This window comes from Cynocephalus volans, chromosome 2 (assembly GCF_027409185.1).
Source record: "Cynocephalus volans isolate mCynVol1 chromosome 2, mCynVol1.pri, whole genome shotgun sequence".
In the NCBI taxonomy this organism is placed as follows: Eukaryota; Metazoa; Chordata; class Mammalia; order Dermoptera; family Cynocephalidae; genus Cynocephalus; species Cynocephalus volans.
In genome coordinates, this window is record NC_084461.1 from 55,641,419 (window position 1) to 55,656,316 (window position 14,898).

At 35.1% G+C, this 14,898-nt stretch overlaps 1 protein-coding gene across 1 annotated transcript in view; it reads right to left on the reverse strand.

The window, feature by feature from the left end:
• Positions 1–14,898, reverse strand: part of ADAMTS6 (ADAM metallopeptidase with thrombospondin type 1 motif 6) — a 271,483-nt gene that overhangs the window by 75,052 nt on the left and 181,533 nt on the right. The window contains exons 14-16 of the mRNA XM_063087265.1: positions 5,682–5,784; positions 3,356–3,489; positions 485–608 (exon numbers count right to left, since the gene is read on the reverse strand). Coding sequence (XP_062943335.1) covers positions 485–608; positions 3,356–3,489; positions 5,682–5,784 — 361 coding nt within the window. The remainder of the gene's footprint in view (positions 1–484; positions 609–3,355; positions 3,490–5,681; positions 5,785–14,898) is intronic.

Here is a 14,898-nt window from a genome sequence, read left to right on the forward strand (position 1 = left end):
GTGTTTAGTAATCATTCAGTAACAATAGTGTCCTTATTCTTCCATTCTTTGAGTTTTCACTTTATAAACTATGAAATATGTGCAAATTGCCTTTTGGGTTCATGAATACATTTTTAGAGAAAAAATATTTAATATTTTTTTTCCTCTAAAACTATCACAAGATTTTTTAAAGCTTCAACATGTACTATATTGGTTCCTTTTTTTTCTGAACAAATGCACTTCACATCAATGCTCTGTGGAAATTCACACCTTATAAAGAAACATGGTTAAATGAAGTCAAGCAGAGAGGGAATAACATTTCCTTAAAATATCTTACATGAATTCACATTCAGTACTTAAAGAGCTGAAAGCAATTTGGGGAAAAAACATTGTCTGCCTAAATAAAGAAATTAAAAAATAAGGGAGGGGGGGAGGAGGGAAAATTAAGTTTTGGGTATTCCAAGTACACCAGAGGTATGAGGAAGAACTCTCTCTACACACTCACCTCCTCTAGGCAACGAATCATTGAAGAGACCTTCAACAGCATCACATGTGCTTCCATCCCCTCCACAAACTCGACATCTATCTTCCCTAGCATCAGATCCCAAAATATTATCACAACCTACATGCTGAAAACAGAAAAGGATATTCAGTATGCCAAAAACAGAAATTCTTGGAACCATAATTAATCAAACACACATGACTTACTTTTTACTTGTTTTTCCAGTAAAGGAAATAAAAATAGGAAATAACTTTCCTCTTTCCACTTTACCTTCACTATCCAGTAAGTCCCAGCTAACATTTCTCATCACAGAAGTTTAATGAGAAAAATTCTGATTCCTCAGGAACGAATATCTGTAGTACTAACCTAGACCTCTTCTTCATTTATAGATTCCATGCTCTAACTCTTAAAATATTGTAATTTGTTAGCTATAGGCTCTTACTTATATCCTTAATCAAGAAATTCATGAACTAAGAAAAATGACACGTGATCTACACAGGGTTATAATAGCAAGAGTCCTTACTAAGCATTATGGTTTGCCCTTTCTAAACCACTGGCTCTTTTTGGATATTCAGTTGTTAGTCTTGAAGATTAGTGGTGGAATTCACACCTGTGTAAATCTTTTAAAATGAATACTGTTTCCATTAGCTGAATAAAATTGCCATAAACAAAAAGGAGATGTAAGCATGCAATTTATTTTTTTATTTTTTATTTTTTTTTTAAGTTTTATTTTGTCGATATACATTGTGGCTGATTATTGTTCCCCATCACCAAAACCTCCCTCCCTTCTCCCTCCCCCCCCCCCCAACAATGTCCTTTCTGTTTGCTTGTCGTATCAACTTCAAGTAGTTGTGGTTGTTATATCTTCTTCCCCCCCCCCCGGTTTGTGTGTGTGTGTATGTGTGTGTGTGTGTGTGTGTGTGTGTGTGTGTGTGTGAATTTATATATTAATTTTTAGCTCCCACCAATCAGTGAGAACATGTGGTATTTCTCTTTCTGTGCCTGACTCGTTTCACTTAATATAATTCTCTCAAGGTCCATCCATGTTGTTGCAAATGGCAGTATTTCATTCGTTTTTATAGCTGAGTAGTATTCCATTGTGTAGATGTACCACATTTTCCGTATCCACTCATCTGATGATGGACATTTGGGCTGGTTCCAACTCTTGGCTATTGTAAAGAGTGCTGCGATGAACATTGGGGAACAGGTATACCTTCGACTTGATGATTTACATTCCTCTGGGTATATTCCCAACAGTGGGATAGCTGGGTCGTATGGTAGGTCTATCTGCAATTGTTTGAGGAACATCCATACCATTTTCCATAGAGGCTGCACCATTTTGCAGTCCCACCAACAATGTATGAGAGTTCCCTTTTCTCCGCAGCCTCGCCAGCATTTATCGTTCAGAGTCTTTTGGATTTTAGCCATCCTAACTGGGGTTAGATGGTATCTCAATGTGGTTTTGATTTGCATTTCCCGGATGCTGAGTGATGCTGAGCATTTTTTCATATGTCTGTTGGCCATTTGTATATCTTCCTTAGAGAAATGCCTACTTAGCTCTTTTGCCCATTTTTTAATTGGGTTGCTTGTTTTCTTCTTGTAAAGTTGTTTGAGTTCCTTATATATTCTGGATATTAATCCTTTGTCAGATGTATATTTTGCAAATATTTTCTCCCACTCTGTTGGTTGTCTTTTAACTCTGTTAATTGTTTCTTTTGCTGTGCAGAAGCTTTTTAGTTTGATATAATCCCATTTGTTTATTTTTCCTTTGGTTGCCCGTGCTTTTGGGGTCGTATTCATGAAGTCTGTGCCCACTCAAGCATGCAATTTAAAAAGCCAAAATTCTACCTTTCAATTTTGCACTTAATCATAAAAACATGGATATTTAGTATATATTTGAGAGCTTGAATTTGCATATCTTACATATTTGACCTTTAGTCATTGATACCAGGAATGTAATCCTGGAATAAGATTTGTACCTGTGTTTTTGTTATCTGAAAAAACTTGAATACTGCCACAAAAACAACTTTTTCTTCAAGGAAATAAAGAAACTGCCCTTACCCACCCCCCCATAAACACACACAAACACACCTACTGGAACATCAGATACATTTAAACACAAGTAACCGAAAGGATAGAAACTTTCCCAAGATATTATCAGACTAATTAAAATAGTGCTTTAACCTCTTCTTTTTCAGTTTGTGGCACTTAGTTTTATGTCTCTCTTTAAAGCAAAACAAAACCAACCAAACAAAAAAGTTATGAGCACAGTGGTTTTTGTGGCTTTCCTGATTATGATAAGATTCATACACAGGTGTAAGAAAATAGCATGGATTTGCTCTTAATTCTCAAGTACGCTAATTCCCTAAAGTGAACATTTTAATGAGAAAAAGACTAAGTCTTCATGAAAACCATTACGAGTGCTTCAAAAGAAGATAATGTAGGAGGAGCATAGCTGTTTCACACTTTGAGATAAAAGTGTGCTATGAAATATATCAAATAATCTTCTAACGAGGACATAGAGTAGCCATATGATTAAGAGCTGAATCCTTGTTTCCTCTCTTTTCCTATCATTTTGTTTGTAAACATAACAGAAAAATAATGGAAATTAAAGTCCAAAATATTCTCATACCCCTGATAATCACTATAAACATAACTAGAATACCAGAATAAATCAAATTTGCATGGTGCTTGAATATGAGTGGGTCATTCTACCTTTAACTACATATATTGTCATCCTTTTGAAAATTGACTTTCTCTAAAATGTAGCTCTCTTTTTTACAAAACTGAATATAATATTAATTAGGAGCTACTATCTGAGAAAAAGACCAAAGTCTCAAAAACCCAAACAAAAAGGAGTAAAATCTGAACAACCTTGCATTCTCCATTGATACAGATATCCAGTGAATCCGCATTGCACTGGGTCCCATCAATCACTGCAGGAGCACGTTCAGTGTAGAAATTGTAACCTTCAGCCAAGCAGTTTAATGCACAAGGTTTTACCCCACCTGGACAGATACAATAGAACAGAAATAATTGGAGTGGTTCTCCTAATGAATAGTGATTCAGTATTATACATGGCAAATTTATAATTCATATAGACATCATTCCCTGACCATACACCTAGATATGTAAGTTTCTTTCCTCCTTTTTCAAAATTTCACGTTTATTTTTATTGCTTGTGCAATTTAAAGGAGGACCTGCTGAGCAGTTTTGAGGTTTAAAATTTTCAGTTATTTCCATTATATATTTACAATATATTTTTGGTCAAAAGGGACCACAGTGTAGGTAACAAACAGTGTTTTAAAATGGATGAAAGAAAAAACTATTTAAAAAAACTAAGGAAATAAAGTTTAAGGATGCTTGAAACAATAACCTTATATAACTGGAATTTCTGCTACATATGGTACTGAAGCTGATACTCTACTACATCAAGCAGGAATATGGTAGTTGTAAAATAAAATTAAATTTGTACCTGCCTTAACATATCACATCCCATGAGCTTGGCTTTAGCATGGAGATAAATTCTTATGAGATTAGCCATTCCAAAATAAAATTAATTGTAGCATTAAATTTGAATAATTATTATGAGATTAATAAACAAAGAAATGTGAAATAAAGTATTAAACTTGATTAATTAAAACAATGTCTAATTTTATTTTGTGAATACATGCATATAATTACTTGAGCATTTTCATTTTGTCATTTCAATTTGTATTTTTTAAGGTTGAAGTGAAAAATAGGCATAACAGAAATTTTAAAACCATCATAACTTTATTTTAAAAAACAATAAATGTGGATTTATTGTATTAAAATGGTACATGAAAAAGCTATTATTTATAAATATGTAATTATTGATTGAAATTATGACTCAAAAAAATCTTTTGAACCTTTATGTCATGAAGTTTAAAACACTTTGGCCTTATTCTAATTATGCTGATAAAATTTCTCTTCAAAATAAAGAAAACTAATAAAGAAAATAAAGCAGAAGAAATTACATGCCTACATATCGGTGTAGTTCTTAGAAACCAGGTTTCTGCAGGGTGAAGATAAATAAAAAAGGGAAGCAGACTGAGTGTAGAGTCAATGATAAATAAGAGAGAGCACACTCTACTAAAGGAGATCACTGTTATAGTTGGATGTTGTCATGCAAGAAGATGGCCCAATATTGTTAAACATTCTGTTTTCTCAAGAGATGAAAATCTAGAGTTTTTTTCAAAGTAAACTCTTCTGGTTTTTAAATGCTGACAACTCATTCAAAGTTTTCAAGAATACTATGGAGACTAAAATAAGTATGTAGGTAAAAAGTGGTCCTTGAACTGCCAGTTTACAAACTCTAGCCTTAGGCCATGTTTTCTCCTGCTTTCAATGTTTATATGCTGTAGAGCTTCTATATGACTTATAATATTATTTTTAAGACTTAGTTTAATAACACATTTTACTGTACTGAACACAGAAATAATAAATAATAAATAAAATAATTTATTTCTGAACTGATAAACTATTTATATTTACTACTTTTTAAAAGATTCTTATTAATAAAACTGCTCTAAATTTCCATGAATCTTATTGGAAGTTTCTTAAAAGTGCATTCAAATTTTCCAACAGAAAATTTCACCAAAATTTAGTTTGTATTTTAGGAGTGTAAAAGAACTTCTTCTGCTTACTGAACAATTAGTGCTTGATGCATGTCCAAATTAAAGAGCAAAAATGTTTTCTAACTCTGAAAAAAAATAATCATCATCTGTGGAAAGATCCTTGGCCATTGACTAAGAAAAAAAACAGACTTTCCTGGTCTTTTTTGAGTTGATCTTTATTATTATTATTTGCTTAGCTTTTAGGGTAGTAAACGCAAATATTTAAAGATTATAATATAATTTACATATACCTCAAGGAAGTCTCAAACAGAACTCAAAACTATTATATGGTTTTGATGCACAGACATCCTTCCTAGAAATTTTGTATCTTATTAAATAGAATTAGGTTTTTTAAAATAATTGCTGATAATCTGTACTAACTAAACTTTATTACAGGGTAACTAAAACATGAGACCTTTATAAGCATTTTCCTGCTTTGATTTGCAAACACTATTTTTAACTAGTATGTACATGAATGCATGTGTGTGCTCATATGTGTTTATATACTCTTTTATATTTTGCAAAACTCTTAAGCATAAATGCTCTGCCAGGTTATACATTACCTCCAGTATACGGTTTCCAACTATAATACTTTCCTCGGAAAGGCATTTTGTCAAAGTCTGCACACTGTTTCTCTCGAAAATCTCGGGAACCCAAAGGGCATGGCTAAAATAAAATAAAATAATAAATGGTACAATTGTTAGAAAATAACAAAACCAGGAGACAATGTCCCTAAACTTAAAATTGCCTGAGCTCCATCATATTAGCTCACTACCTAACTCTCTAGCTGTACTTTTGGTATTTGCTTTACCATTTTACAATCGGTATTCAGATTGAAGTGTCTGAATTGCAATCTTGGCTATAGAATAAATAACAAGTAATTCACACAAAGTTAAGTGCTAGACTTAGATATATAACTTTACACTCAGATACATGTCATAGTATGCTTTGTAATCAATCCATTAGGTATCTCCATGTAAACACACATAATAAAATAGGTGAAGAAACTAAAACACAAAATCCTTTTTGGTAACAGTATTTGACGTTTGGTTGCCATAGCTACTCCTAGATCTTTATTTTAAGGATTCAAGGGGCAGGTTTGTAACATGACAGCACTATTGATCGTGGTTTGCAGCCCTTCTACCATTGCTGTTCACTGTCAAGCTCTGACAAAAACCATATTTTAAATGTAAAATAAACTGGGCAAAATGCTAGGTCTCAAGTCTAAACACATTCAAATTCAAGAAATTTGAACTTATTAGATTTATATTTAATCTATTAATATCACAGAAAATAAAATACTAAATTGGCAAAACATGTACGTGTATTTGGGGGGTAAGGTAGGATGTTGAGAAGGTGAAGAGAAGATTATTTGTTTTTAAAAGTTTGGAATGCTACTTCTACCTGAATTTTTTTTAAGAGAAAAATCTTGCCAATCCAGCTAGGTCCAGGTTTCAAATACCATAAGGTCATCCTAAACTGAACCTTTAAGTTCACAAAGAATTATAAGATCTTACAGTGTTTGAGCATTATGACTTAATTTGACTTATCTTTTAGAGTTCTGCAACTGTAGCACTTAAAAACTAAAGTTAATGATTTTGAAACACTGAGAAAACATTCCCCTTAAATATGGAAGAACGGAATATGTCAATAGATAAAATTCTTGATTGTGAATAAGTGACAGGTATGGTTACAGGCATTCTCAGAGATCATTTGAGGACTTTTTTCCTACTGTCTCTTGGACCTCTATATTTGTTCTGTACAGTTTTTTGAGGTCAGTACAGTAAATAGTTCCTTTGAAGCATGTGCAATAATAACAGACCACAATGTGCAAATATTTGCATGGTCATCATTACTTCTTATATACTATGGTTCAAATTTTTACAATATCAAGTCCAAAGCCTCAGATTCGGAAAACAACGCCAGCAGGTCTACTCTCTGTTATGAGCCCTGCATTTTAAAATATTTTCAGCACATTAAAATATGACACTCCAATTACAAACCTAATTATTCTTCTTGTCAAATTACCCATTTTACTTGCCTTAAAAAACAAACAAAAAAACCCATTTACCAGGGGCTACCTAGTGTATGATGCTGGAAGGATATGCTTCCAGAGTCTTCTGTTTAATGGTCTTCTAATCTTTGGATCTTTGGGATGTTTTGGATTAAAGGAATGTTTTCCTTTTCTAGGTATTTTCATGGAATCCCACATAAAGAATAAACTTGTCAGTGGCTTTGCCATGCAGCAAGACTACTTTTTAAAGCAAATATTATCAATTTCAAGAAATACAAGTAATTTGAACTCTTGCTACAAGTTTTCACAAAATAACTTAAGTATTTGTAAAGTACCAACCACCTAAAAGTTTATCTAAGCATGGTTTTCAATCCAGATGGAGACACAAGATACAAATGGAAAAACTACAGAACTATTTCAGGCAATATAACAAGTACATGTCAGCATGTTATGGGTTATCTTTAGGTGCTGTAATAGATGAAAGATCATTGGGTTATGTGATTAGTTAGGAAAATATTGCTTGAGAAAGAAAATCTTGAGCATATACCAAAGTAGTATAGGAACTGAGATAGTTAAGAAAGAAAAGGGACTTGGAGGGAGTGGGGAACTATTAAGAATGAAGCCAAGTAAAGCCACAAGAAAAGGAAGGAAAAGGTCATATGTTGAGAATGGATGGAAAAAGGCCATCCTAGATGAAAAAAAGGAACTGTACAGAAGCATAAGAGGGAATGACATTTCATATATAAGCACTGGTACATAAAAGAGCCCTAAATTAACAAACTAAGGCATCACGAGGGCCATTCACTTAAAAACAAAAATGTTATTTTTTAGTGTCTTGTAGTGATTCTCCTAAATAGAAGTAAAAGGTCTAATAAAATGTTACTGTTTAACGAAGCACTCGGATAACACTTCATAAAATTTCTGATCTACTCTTTTCCTGTGATAAACACACCTAGAGTCAGCATAATAAAAATATTAACAATTACAACAGCTAGCTAGTATTGACTAAGTACCTACTTTGCGGCACCATTCAGAGATCTTTAGATGTATTATCTATTTAGTCCCTCTCAACAGTCTTATGAGGTAGTTATAATTAATAATCCTATTTAACAAAAAAGTAAACTGGGGTACAGAAAGTTTTCTTGGTAAGTGTCTGGGCACTTGGACACCTCCATCATCTGAGTGGGAGCCTCCTCTGGACACTCTCTAAATGCTACAGTAAAGTTTTAACTTTGGTGATATATACAAAAACCTACAAGGAGTAAACTGAGTTCTAGACCAAGCACTGTAATTAACCAACTGCAAGTTTATCTTCCCCAAACTACTTTTTTCTCTTTTGTAAAATGAGAGGGCTAAAAACAAGAGTTTTGGAGTAAGGGAGACCTGGATTCAATTCTAACGTGGTCATTTATTTAATTCATGTCCTTAATCAATTTACTTAATTGTCCAAGCCTCATCTATTAACTAGGGATAATACTAGTATTTATCATTGGTGAGGATTCATATAGACTGTTTAGCTCTGTACCTGGCATATGGTAGTACTTAATAACTATTAGCAGCAGTGCTGGTCTTGGGTATAGGCATCCTTAGACTCATTTTTCACCCTTCTGCTCTGCTCTATGTTTTAGGGGAACAAACCTTGCAAGCTTCATTTCCCAGGCTTCTGTGTCAGCTGACCTATGGTCGAGTTTAACCAATGGAAGGCACTAGTTGGAGAAGCCAGGAATTTTATCTCATTTCCTTTGTGCCTCAGGAAGCATTCAGGCAAAAGCAGAATCTTTTTTGTGGCTCCAACTTTAGGCAACAGCTCCATCCTCCCTGACTTCCCACCCTATGGTTCCAGCTTCTGTGATGTGATTCCAGCCTCTGGACTTTGGCAAAACTACCTCCTTCCTGTGTCCTCCTTGCACAAGTGGTGGCATCTTCCTGCTGATGCTGATCTATGGGTTTCTCAGCTTCTTCCATCATCCATGTAGCCAATTCCCTGCATTAAATTCCCTCTATTTAAATATTCAGAGTGGTTTATATTATCATGGTTAGATCTTTATTGATACAACAGTTATTAATAATAATAATAACAGTGAAGAACTCGGGAAACTGAATAGAGATAGATTTCCACGTGTTATTTTTTGCAATATATTGGTTTAGAGCAGAAGTTGGCAAACTTTTTCTGTAAAGGGCCACATAGTAAATATTTTAGGCTTTGTGGGCCATGTAGTCAGTCTCTATTATGACTACTCAACTGTGCATTATAGAGTGAAATTAGCCATAGACGATATGTAAATGAACAGTCATGGCTGTGTTCCAATAAAAATATTTACAAAAAAAAGTGATAGGTCAGATTTGGCCTGGGAGGTGCAATTTGCCAACCCCTGGTTTAGGTGTTAACGTTATAGATACATCTGTCCGGTAGCATTTTTCAGAAGAACCAAACTCAATTATTAATTTTTGAGTCAATACAGAATCATACCTTTTAAGAACTGATGTTAGAGGCGATATAATCTAATTTGCACAAGATGCTTGGATTTCCTCTATAATTATCCCCAAAGTGGTCATACAATCTGTATAAACATCTACAGAAAGATAGATCAAATACTTTTTAGATAGCTGCAATTATTCTTACTTTCAGCCCAAACCTGCCTTCCTATCACCCAGTGGTCTTTCTCCTTCCTTCTAAATCCACACTGAACCTATCTAATCCCTAAATGAAAAGGTATCTAGACCTTGGTGGCTTTCCTTTTAGTACATCATAACTCATCATTAGTCCTTTTAAAACAAGGCACCAAGAACTGGCCTTAGATCTTAGGTATCTTTCTCTCATTCTGTATGTATTTATAAAATGTGTGTATTATAATATGTGTCAGATATAATCTAGACTCTAGGGTACAGATTAGGTCCCTGCTTTCATTGAGTTTACCCTAGCTGGAGATGAGAAAGAAGAAAAACAAAGCAGGGTAAGGAGACTGATAGGTAGGAGCAATGCTGTCTTAAGTTATATGGGCAGAGAAATTCTCTCTGATAAAGTGGCATTCAAGCAGAGTTAAAAGAAACTGAAGTAATGACTTATATACATTTATGTGTAAAGAGTGCTCCAGGAAACAGTAAATGCAAAGACTCTGGGATGGGAGTATGTTTTGGGTGCTCACAGAATAGCATAGAGAATGGAAGGTCTTAAGGGAATTGAGGTAGACTTGAGGACTTGATCTCATGTCTTTCTGTTTCTAGAATACATCAGCTAGAGTTCTGTTCTCCTGATTTCAATGTTTCCATCAGTAAATACTCTAAATTTGTGTTGATTAGAAATAGGCTCAGTAGGAGTTACATAATTCATTCAAAAGACAGAGAAAGATCAAAGGAAAGTAATTTTTAAAGAAAAGATCATGTAACATACATTTTTGTTTTGTTTAGGAATAGTGGAGAGTTTAAGGACTAATGTTTTTTAAATTACTTAAGGATAATAAATACTGACATTACGCAGAAACTGTAACAGAAAACAATTGGCATAAGCAACAGATGGTTTTTTTAGGTAAAGCCTGACAGATTTTCAGCCTCCTAGTGCTAACACTAATCAAGCATCCTCCCCTAAAGGACCAACCAGCAGGGTCCCACATAAATCCAGAGAGCAAAGATTCAGGTCTCAGCATCTTTTGATCTTCTTAGTATTTTCAAAGAAATAATAAAATTAATTAGCATCTTTGTCACCACTTTTTTTTTCAGAGATCTGTGTAAGTTAACACATTCTACAAACTATTTTGTGCTTCCAATTATCCTGATAGTTTAGAAGCATCTCTTTTTAGCTAAACTTAATACTTTTTATTGGTAGATAAATCTAAAAACAAGAAAAAAAGAATAATTAATTGAGACATAAAAGTTGTTATAGAAGCTGACAAAACTTTCCAGTGGCATTTCTATTACTGGGGTTCTAATCCTGATTTTGTCCCAAATAATAGGGTGAACTTGGCAAGTCCCCAAATCATTTTGTACTCTTTCTTCCTTTTGCAAACTATATCCCAAATGCCCTTCCTTACTTTCAAGAGAAATACATCCCCAAATCTCCTGGAAATGAGGAAAATTTTGAAGATACTGTATTATATCTTATGGGCAATAAAGAATGAGAAGCAAGCCAAGAACGAAAATTCCTTTTCCCCATTCCCTTTCCTCTCCTCATCCTAAAGGAGTAGACAGGTTGGGAAGACACAATTCTATGGTCTCAGGGAAAATTGCAAAATGAGTAAAACTGGCATTCTGTTCTTTTATTTCCTTTCTCCACTTCTTCCTTTCTGCTTTCGCAACAAATGCACTTTTGCTTTTTCCCTATTACAGTAGAGCAGCCTTCAAAACTCCCAAAATTTAATTTTCTTTTTTTCTCTCCAGGAAAGCAACCATTCTTACCCTGTTAGTTGAGGGAGTTTGAAATCCAACCCCTGTTCTACTAAGCAAGTTATGCACTTGACAAGGGACTGTGAAGAAGGGAGACATTTTTGTTTGTTCACCCAGATGGGCAACTTTTTCTAAATTACACAGAAATATTACATGTGCTAACAAAAGCCTTGCTTCTACATCCCTTTTACAGGTTGCAAACAAAATTCCTGATATCCTAGCTATCAGATACTATTTGTCTAATTCAAATAATTCATACTATGGGTGTTTCCAAAGTTAAATTTAGTGTTCAATGCATGTAGCAAATCATCTCAATCCCAGTTTTGATTCAACTTTCTCATCTTATTCCTTCAAATAGTCTCTGACTTTTGGTAGTTTCACTATACATTTACTTTTAAAATAAAACAAGAGCCTAATAACCCACATTGTCCAGACAAATTTGAATCTAGCTGTCATGTTTAATAACCTTAATCTTCTATGCAAGTTTTTAAAATAAAAGTTACTTCTATATGTCTTGTACAGCCTGAATTTAATTAAAATGCCTTCTATCCATAGCATCACTCTTTCTCCAAAGCCTATAAAAATGTTAAAAAACAAACTTTTACTTTGCAATTTTTAAAATTAGTTTGTAATTTTTTAAAAAGTCTCTTTTAAGAACAAAATACACAAGCTCTATTCTGTGCTTAAAAGCTAATCCTTATTTCTTAAAACATAATAAATACCATAAAATTCATTTTAACCTAAGAAAGATTACAGATACTGCTCCTGTTATTTTTTGGCATATCTACATTAAGTATATTTATAAGAGTAAAGTGGTTTACACATATTTGTTTTCCAATTATAATTTGGGACATGGTTATAATACTTAGTTAATGATCACTTACCCCACACCTCTCCCTGGGGGCAAGATCTATAGTATCAGAATGTTCTTAGCTACCTGGTTCTGCAAGGTAAGTTAGACTGGAAGTAAGACAATGTCAAAGGTGATCGAACTCTTTCAGAGAAGATTATCTTGTCACACCCACCTCCCAAGGGCTCCATCTGTTATAAGAGCACCAGGTCAGTAATCAGAAATTCTGTGCCTTATAGATCCTTTCCATGGTACTAGCCTGTTGCTGAGTTTAGTTTTCTCATTTAAAAATACTTCTCCTTCCTCTTCATAAAAGTGATTTAGGATTTAATGAGGTTATTTATCAAAGTACCTGGTAACACTATATTGAGTACCAATTAAGTATTAGAAATAGCACTGGATGTTTTATATGCATTACTTCTTTTAATTCTCAAATAACCCTGCAGGTTTGATGTGATTATAGTCTACTTATAGAGGAGTCAACAAGTTTAGTGAGGTTAGGTGACTTGCCAAGGTCAAACAGCAACAAGTGTCACAGTAAGAATTCAAACTCAAGTCAATTTTAACTCCCAAGGGTATGCTTTCTTCACCACAATCCTATCTATAGATATAGGCTATAATTTCCTGTCTATCACAATCAAGGCAATAATATTACTTAATGATCTTAAGCAATGGATTGAAAAAGAAAATCATTGCTAAGTAACATGCCCCTCTAGCAAAGCTGACTAAGGACACACTCAAGTACTACACAATCTATATTTAAATTTTAGAACAGATCACAAATGACCTGTGCTATGGATTGAATTGTGTCCCCCAAAGTCCATGTATTACAAACATAACCACCACTGTAAGTGTTAAGAGGGTGGGATTAATGGTGGTCATGGGCATTGTTCTGAGGGCTTTAAAAAGAGCCAGTGAGGAGGTTAGCTCTCTCTGCTTCTGCCATCCCCATGTGACATCCTGCTTTGCTACAAAGAGTCACTACCCACCAACAAAGCTCTCACCGGTTGTGTTCCCTGGACTTTGTACTTCCCAGCCTCTGAAACTGTAAGCAATAAATATTGTTTCTTTGAAAATTACCCAGTTTCAGGTATTTCTGTTATAAGCAACAAAAACAGACTAATACAGAAAATTGGTACCAGGGGTGGGGTTTTTCTGCTGCAACTCCAACCCTACATTCCACTGCTCTGTGCCACCTTGGAACACTGCTCCCTGCCTCTCTGCCATTCCAGCTGAAGCAGCCTTGAGTCAAGCAGCCCCAAGTGTGGTTTGTGCCACAGCTCTGGAGAGTGCAAACAGCCCCAAGTGTGGTTTGTGCACAGCTCTGGACACCTTGGTGGTGTCCATGTGATATTAAGTCTGTATGATGGCAGAATGCAAGAGCACTGAAGGTGTGGCAGCCTCCACCCTGATTTCAAAGGATGTGTAGAAAAACCTGGGGACCCAGGAAGAGAGCTGTTGCAGGGGCAGAGTCACCACATAGGACTTTCACTAAAGCAATCCCAAGCAGAAATGTGGGGTCTGTGTTGCAGCAGAGAATCCTCATCAAGGCCATGTCTGGTGGAGCCATGAGAGCAGAACTGCCACAGAGACCCCAGAACTGAGGAGCAACCAGTGTGCAATGCCAACCTGGGAGAGCTGAAGCTTGGACTGAGACCAGGAAAGCCATAAGAGCAGAGCTGCTAAAGGATGTGGGGACCCAACCCCCACACCAGACCCAATCTCCACACCAGGGATTGCCAAACATGGAGTCAAGGTACATAATTCACTAGCTTTGAGCTTTGATGCCTGCCCTGCTGGATTTTGGACTTGCTTAGGACATATTACCCCATTCTTCTGGCCTATTTCTCCCTTTTTGAATGGGAATATTTACCCTATGCTTGTTCCACCGTTGTATCTTGGAAGTAGATAACTTGTTCTGATTTCAGAGATGGGATCTTGAGACTTTGGACTTTAGATTTGAAACAAGTTAAGACTTTGGGGATGGAATGAATATATTTACTTGTAAGAAGGACATGAACTTTGGAGGCCAAGAGTGGAATGCTGTGGACTGAATTGTGTCTCCCAAAGTCCATGTATTAGAAACTAAACCTCCATTGTGACAGTGTTAAGAGGGTGGGAAGTCCTGTTGTGTTAATTGAAAGGTGGGTCCTTGAAGAGGTGATCAGATTGTGAGGACCATGCCCTAGAAAATGGATTAATAAATTGATGGTACAGTGGTCATCAGTATAGTTCTGAGGGCTTTAAAAAGATAGCCAGAAAGGAGGTCAGCTCTCTCTGTTTCCTCTGTCCCCATATGACACCCTGCTTTGCTGTGAAGAGTCACTATCCACCACCAAGGATCTCACCAGTTGTGTTCCCTGGACTTTGTACTTTGCAGCGTCTGAAACTGTAAGCAATAAATATCATTCCTTTATAAATTACCCAGTTTCAGGCATTTCTGTTATAAGCAACAGATATGAACTAATACAACCTAAAAAACCCTTTTTATTCCATATAAATTTTTTTATAGCTTTGATGCGTCAAGTAAAGCAGG